The 7021-nt window shown below is 48.5% G+C and overlaps 1 protein-coding gene across 2 annotated transcripts in view; it reads right to left on the bottom strand.

Annotated features, from left to right (window-relative positions):
* Positions 1 to 654: 654 nt before the first annotated feature.
* LOC118228275 (stimulated by retinoic acid gene 6 protein-like) overlaps positions 655 to 7021 on the bottom strand; it is a 13447-nt gene continuing 7080 nt past the window's right edge. For both annotated transcript variants that reach the window (XM_035419675.1, XM_035419676.1), the window contains 10 exons: positions 6576 to 6684; positions 6153 to 6309; positions 5649 to 5724; positions 5279 to 5360; positions 4568 to 4616; positions 4066 to 4183; positions 3540 to 3659; positions 2681 to 2844; positions 2210 to 2347; positions 655 to 1672 (listed from right to left, as the gene is read on the bottom strand). In XM_035419675.1, coding sequence (XP_035275566.1) covers positions 1443 to 1672; positions 2210 to 2347; positions 2681 to 2844; positions 3540 to 3659; positions 4066 to 4183; positions 4568 to 4616; positions 5279 to 5360; positions 5649 to 5724; positions 6153 to 6309; positions 6576 to 6684 — 1243 coding nt within the window. In that variant the 3' untranslated portion in view covers positions 655 to 1442. The remainder of the gene's footprint in view (positions 1673 to 2209; positions 2348 to 2680; positions 2845 to 3539; positions 3660 to 4065; positions 4184 to 4567; positions 4617 to 5278; positions 5361 to 5648; positions 5725 to 6152; positions 6310 to 6575; positions 6685 to 7021) is intronic.

Here is a 7021-nt window from a genome sequence, read left to right as displayed (position 1 = left end):
CTGTTGACGAAGACACGCACTGTATGGCTGGAGATTATGTTTTGTAATTGCCAGTAATCTCGGCCTGTATTTTTATTGCATATTTGATTTCAGATTGACGTCAAAAAATTGAAAAGGTCCCAATATCCACAAGTGCAAGTGTATAATAATAACAACCTCACACTGAAAACCAAGGGTAATTCCGCCGTATTTTTCGTTGGAATGTCCAGTCACGTTCACCGGCATCGCTCACGGGTGCAGTCTCTGTATTCCAATCTAGAGAGCGCAGACACGCGCACGCTCTGTTCCAAAGCGCGCGATGTGAGCCGCTGTTCCTCGTCACCGCGGTCTGCCCGTCGAGCTCACAAGTCAAAGGAAGACACTTCACAAGCTGCTCAACAGGCCAGTTTGTGGGCGCCCGATCGACCAGTAGGGGTCGCTAGTGGACAATAAAACGTTATAATCCCCGTTGGGTGACACCATCTCATACCCAAAAGAGACTGTGTGTTGCTTTCGTTGCTCTCCACATTTAAAAGATTTAAAATCAGACCGCGGGGCTCATCCATAATAATCAATGCACCCCCAGCCTTCAGTTGGAAGTTTTGTTTGAGCAGACACATTTAAATATAAATGCAGTCCATTTACATTTATATTTAAAAATAACTGGCAAAAACGTTTGTTTTTTGCCATGAAACAAATTTTCCTCTCAGAACTACAGTTGGTTACACTGTACACACTATTTACATTACAAGTGGAATGTGGATTATTTTACGTAACTAATTCTGATTCAAATTAAATTCACACTTCGGGTCCCAAGGAGATCAGGAAAAGCTAATGGTGATTTCATACTTTGGCATCATACTGTACATACTCGTATAACTGGCATCATGAACGGTGCATTGCATGGCTCTGATTGGTCACCCTGTCCTCAGCACTGTAACAAAGCAGGAATGCTGGGAAAGACGCAGGAGTGGGAGACACAGGCTGCAGGGGCTAAAGCAGAACATGCACCGTTACTCCATTCATTTACAGCAACTCAGATCAGACAAGCCAAACACCGTGGATTACAGTATCACCGTAACTGAGCGTACTGACACTCGACCAGGCAGACATTCCTGTTTGCTCAATATAACAGGCTTATAATCAAATAGAAGAAGTGAACAAGAAGGTTAATATATACATTATCATAGGATAATATACATTCATGTGAGTCAACACTGAGGAGCTCTGTCAGCTCCCTGTACTTATAGGAAGCGCACTCTCCCCCTCTGTGATGATAAGAAAGAGGAGAGTGATGTCCCAGAATAGACAGTGATGTCACAGAATGGAGGGTGAAATCGCAGAATGGAGTGTGATGTCACAAAATGGAAGGTGATGTCACAGCATGGCGGGCAATGTCACAGAATGGAGAGTGATGTCACAGAAAGGAGTGTGGGCCAGGCTGTGTTTTGTGGGGGGCGGGGTCATGCATTTTCCTCGTCGACTGCTGCGTCCTCCGCTCCTGACCAGCTGTTGCGGAGCCCCAGTGCGAATCCCACCCTCAGCGTGTCCCGGGCCGGGGTGTTTGGGCTGGCCTGGGGGGATGAGAGGCGGGATGGGGGGCAGGATTTCCGCAGCAGGATCAGCTGGGGGTTCCGCAGCAGGGTGTAGAGCAGGAGCCAGCGCTGCCGAATCCTCATACCCCTCACACACGCTAGCAGGGTCAGAGAGAGACTGTTACTCACACAGACACGCACACATACACATACACACGCACACACACACACTCATACACATACACACACACACACACACACTCACACACATGCTCACACACACCCCTCACACACGCTAGCAGGGTCAGAGAAAGACTGTTACTCACACAGACACGCGCGCACACACACACACATACACACACACTCATACACGCACACATACACATACACACGCACACACACACACTCATACACATACACACACGCATACACTCATACACACACACATACACACGCACACACACATATACACTCATACACACACACATACACATACACACGCACACACACACACTCATACACATACACACACGCATACACTCATACACACACACATACACACGCACACACACATATACACTCATACACACACACACCCCTCACACACGCTAGCAGGGTCAGAGAAAGACTGTTACTCACACACACACACACACATGAACCCATAGGTCGGGCTCCTGTTCCTGAGGGGTCCTCACCAGTTGGAGTGTTGAACTGAGAGGGCGTTACCCCTCCCCTCTCCTGTCTTTCAGCCAACAGGAGATGGCAGAAGCAGATCATGACAGGGTTGCTATGGTGATGGTCAGCAAAGATCATGCCAATCCAGGTTCGGTACCCTGAATGAGGAAGTGAGAAGATTATCTTTCAGGAAAGGCCTCAGCAGGAAGGCTGGCTTTTCTGAATGTATTATTGTAATAAAATAACACTGCACTGCATTACATTTATTTACATTACAATAACTCAGCAGAGGCTCCTATTCAGACCAGGTACGTCCACATGGTTAATTACACTGACGTGGTCTGTTGGTCTTTTGAGGGCAGAAACAGAGACCATCAGCCCGTGCGGCACTCCGGAACCAGGGCTCCAGGCACCTGTGTCAGCTGGAACACTGCGTCCCACACGCGCGCGTGTGTGTGTTTCGCAGCAGTGCACTCTGGGAAGCGGCTCACCCGGGTCCAGCACCTCGTAGCCGCGTTGCACGATGGTGCGGTCGATGCGCGACACCAGCCACGTGCCCAGCACCCCGCTGGCCACCAGCCGTATGACGCAGTTCCCCAGCCCCACCATCACGTTGTAGAAGAAGAAGAAGTACGTGAAGTTGTGGAAGGCCTTCCTGGAGGGGAGAGGAAGTGGCAGCACTCAGCCGTGGCACTAGGTTTCTCTGCTCCGGGCTCTTTCTTTCTTCCCCTTTTTATCTCGGAACTTTAGTTTCTAAGGCTGGAAACAGACTTGAATTTTCTCGCGCATTAAGGTCGTGTCCCGGGCCACACTTCACGTACTTGTCTGCTTGCTTTTTGTACAACTGGAGGTTTAGAGGGTATCTCCACTAGGGGCAGATCAGGGCTTCTCTTTAATGACTCCGCCATCCTTCCTGGCTTCCTAGCATCCGTCACGTCACTAGGCATAAAATGTATACTGCCCCCGTGGTTTACGTGGGTATTGCACCTTCCAGACATGTACCGTTAATTTTTGAGGACTAGCACAAAGAACGCCCTGAATGACCGCAGGATACGCGTGACAGCAATACTGCGTTCTCCTAATTTAAACCTGAACGCGGGGTCCCTCTAGTGGCCGGAAAAAAACACTGTAAAAACATCTGAAAATCTCAACCCCTGAAGCCGGCATCCATTTAATCGCAGTTTCAACATCACATTTGAAATGAAAGATCTCTCCTGTGATTAATATACCTGGGCAACGTTATTTGGCATGCATACAGTATAGTGCTGCCCAGTCGATCATCTTAACTGCTGATGCCGCAATTAAGATTAGAACCAGGGCGGAGGCTGCTGGCGGCAGCCGTTAGCATACCTGTTGTTTAGTGCTAAAGGTTTCTGCTTATCAGTGGGGGAAATCTTCTCTTGGAGGAAGAACACCTGGACCAGTACAATCTGGAGTATCACCAGTCCTATGACCATACCCAAAGTCAGTCTGAACGAGAAAGAAATAACACAGGGATGTGAATTTCAGTGGCATTTCCCCTGCGTGTTATGCTAACGCTAACAGAGGTCTGTTTTATGTGAGCTAATGCTAAGAGAGGTCTGTATTATGTGAGCTAACGCTAACGGAGGTCTGTTTTATGTGAACCAGAATAGTCTAACGCTAACGGAGGTCTGTATTATGTGAACCAGAATAGTCTAACGCTAACGGAGGTCTGTTTTATGTGAACCAGAATAGTCTAACGCTAACGGAGGTCTGTATTGTGTGAACCAGAATAGTCTAACGCTAACGGAGGTCTGTATTATGTGAGCTAACGGCGCTAACAGAGGTCTGTTTTATGAGCTAACGCTAGCAGGTGTCTGTGATAGCGGCTTGGGGGCTGGCGCTCAGTACTCACATTACCATCCCCAGGCTGGAGAGAACTTCCAGCCCTCTGCCCTGCTGGATGGGCAGCACCAGGCCGTACGCCACCAGCAGCCCCAGCACAAACTGCACAAAGTGGACGATGAGGTAACCTGTGTGGGGAGGCGGGGGCGACCCAACACTGTGAGGCAAGCCATACATTTCTCTTTTTTTATTTTTTAATAAATTATGTATTTCTTATCATAGTGTCAGCATCAGTAAATCTGGACTTCGTTTCGCCCCCAGAACCTACTCAAAATGGAGCTGTTCCATTTCAAAGGCTTTATATCCAAAGCACATATTTCCAAAAACAATTTTAAAAAACTTTGCGTTCCTGTTTGTGCTATAAGCACAGCTCTGCTAACGCAGAGATGAGGTACGGAACCACAATACCACAGCCTTGCTGGGCTCACTGCTTTGACCTTCTGTATTAATGATTAGCCTATCGGCTGTAAATTCTGTGGTATCAGGGAGGTATGGAGGAAAGGTGATCTTACCCCACATAGTGTAGGCTATCTGCCAACCAGAGTACCTAGTGATAGCAGCCTGAAAATAATACACACAGTTTTACTGTACAGCTCACTTGCAATTGATTTAGTCCTGGAGGCTAAAATGCTAGCAGTCCTGTCTAGATGTGTGGCGTATCCAAGAGCACCGAAACCCTGCATGAACATTATGAAAAGGAAACAGGACTGAACTGAATATCCTGTTCAGGTACAGCAGGTAGGCATTTGCACACCTTGTTCCCAAGGCCTAAATTAGCCACAGACTGGAAGGAAACTGCATAATTCTGCAGGCACTGCGGCCCTCCAGGCCTGGAGTTAAACCTGCAGACGCTTCGGCCCTCCAGGCCTGGAGTTAAACCTGCAGACACAGCGCCCCCTCCAGGACTGGAGTTAAACCTGCAGACACAGCGCCCCCTCCAGGACTGGATTTAAACCTGCAGACGATGCGGCCCTCCAGGACTGGAGTTAAACCTGCAGACACTGCGGCCCTCCAGGACCGGAGTTAAACCTGCAGACGCTGCGGCCCTCCAGGACTGGAGTCAGACCTGCAGACACTGCGGCCCTACAGGACTGGAGTTAAACCAGCAGACACTGCAGCCCTCCAGGACTGGAATTAAACCTGCAGACACTGCGGCCCTCCAGGATCTCTGGTTCCACACATTCCCCCGCCTGTTCTCATTGGTCGGTTGAGCTGCCACTCACCACGCTGACTGCAGAGCTGGGGCTGTGGAACTTCTCTGGAATGAAGCTCTTCTGTCCTGCCCACAGCCTCTTTAGCTGCTTCCTGTAATCCCAGAGCAGAACAGGAAGTGAGTATCATGTGCCCCTGCACCTGTGACCACCAGAGACTGTACAGCCTGACCCTCCTTCTTCTGTAGTGCTCTAATGGTGAAAAGTGACAGGTGACGCGTGTGTCTCTTGTTATTTTGTTGTGAGTTAAATTCCTTGAAGATATTTTTTTTTTTGGGGGGGGTGGCGTTCTGGGGTGTGTTCAACACAGCACGTGTTCAAGCCATGGACTACACTCAAGAGCTTGTGTCAGCAGCAGATTTAAACCAATGGCTAAACATACCTGTAGCACACCAACACATGGAATGTGTATGTGACTGAGGTTAGGCTGGCAAAGATGGTGGTGACAAACCAGACGTCTAGATGACAAACAAAAGCGCAAAAGTTTATTTCACAAAATAAAAGAGATGTAACAAGATACTTAAATCTCATCATTTATCCCATTTCAAGTTCCCTCTGACAACTATGGGATGGTACTGGGACAACCCACCGAAACAAGATTCCAAACTTGCACAGATTTTGTTAGGAGGACATACACAAGCACAAATTTAGGCTGGTACACAAACATGCACAATTTCAGTCTGATACACAACCTTAGTCTGACACACAAATATACACAATTTTAGTCTGACACACAAATATACACAATCTTAGTCTGACACACAAACACGCGCAATCTTTGTCCGACGCACACAAGCATGCAGAAATTTAGTCTGACACACAAATTCACGCGTCCAAAACTGTGTCTCCTCCAGCCCACATCGCTGGAGGAAAGGTGAAGTGTTACCTCTGGCCACCCGGCTGAATTTTCTGAGCTGCGGGACCAACTCGGCGAACTGGTTGTTTGTTGTGTTGCATGAAGCGGCCAGGGTGCTCAGAGAATCTACGAGACGGTCGAGCTTATCGAACGCGTAGTCACACAGGCTGTAGTCCGCCACGGTCATCTGCAGAGGAACACGGTCAAGGTTTCGCTTTACGGTCTTTCGTTGTGTACCAGCAGGAGAAAGCAGCAAGCACATTTCTGAAGTGTGACTAAAATAAATCAATCATGACAAAATGTGGGCGGGATCTAGAAAACCAGAATACTCTGGGCTTGAATCCCAGGTGAAGCACCAGCATTATAACTTAATACACACTTAATATATTTTTTACACACGTTTATGTCCACTTTTGTCAGTTACTGTGTGTGTCCATTAAATGGCTTACTCACTGCGTACAAGCCTATGAAACAGATGATGGACGTGCCGATCATTCTGTTGGGGAACTTGAAGTAGGGATCCCACTCATAAACGTTCCTCTCGAACCAGTTCTTCACCTCCCTGCCAAAGAAAAACAGAAACACACAGCATGTGACCAGCAGGTGGCACGTAATTGGCCGAAGCATCGCCCAAGGAAACAAATGGATTTCATTCAGCAGGATCAGTCTTCTGTTGCTCACTAACACCCCCCTCTGGTCAACTGGACACGTGCAGTCTGCCTGCACCAGCTGCACCTGAACTGTCCTCCTCTAACTGTGTCTGTACGAGCTTAACTGGCGTAGAGAGTGGGAGAGTGGAGGAGAACGAGAGAGGGAGAGAAAGGGAGAGGGAAAGAGAGGTCAAGAAAGGGAGAGGGGAGAGAGAGAGGGAGAGTGGAGGAGACCGAGAGAGGGAGGGG

Source organism: Anguilla anguilla, chromosome 5, assembly GCF_013347855.1.
Source record: "Anguilla anguilla isolate fAngAng1 chromosome 5, fAngAng1.pri, whole genome shotgun sequence".
In the NCBI taxonomy this organism is placed as follows: domain Eukaryota; kingdom Metazoa; phylum Chordata; class Actinopteri; order Anguilliformes; family Anguillidae; genus Anguilla; species Anguilla anguilla.
This window is presented reverse-complemented; position numbering and strand designations above follow the sequence as displayed.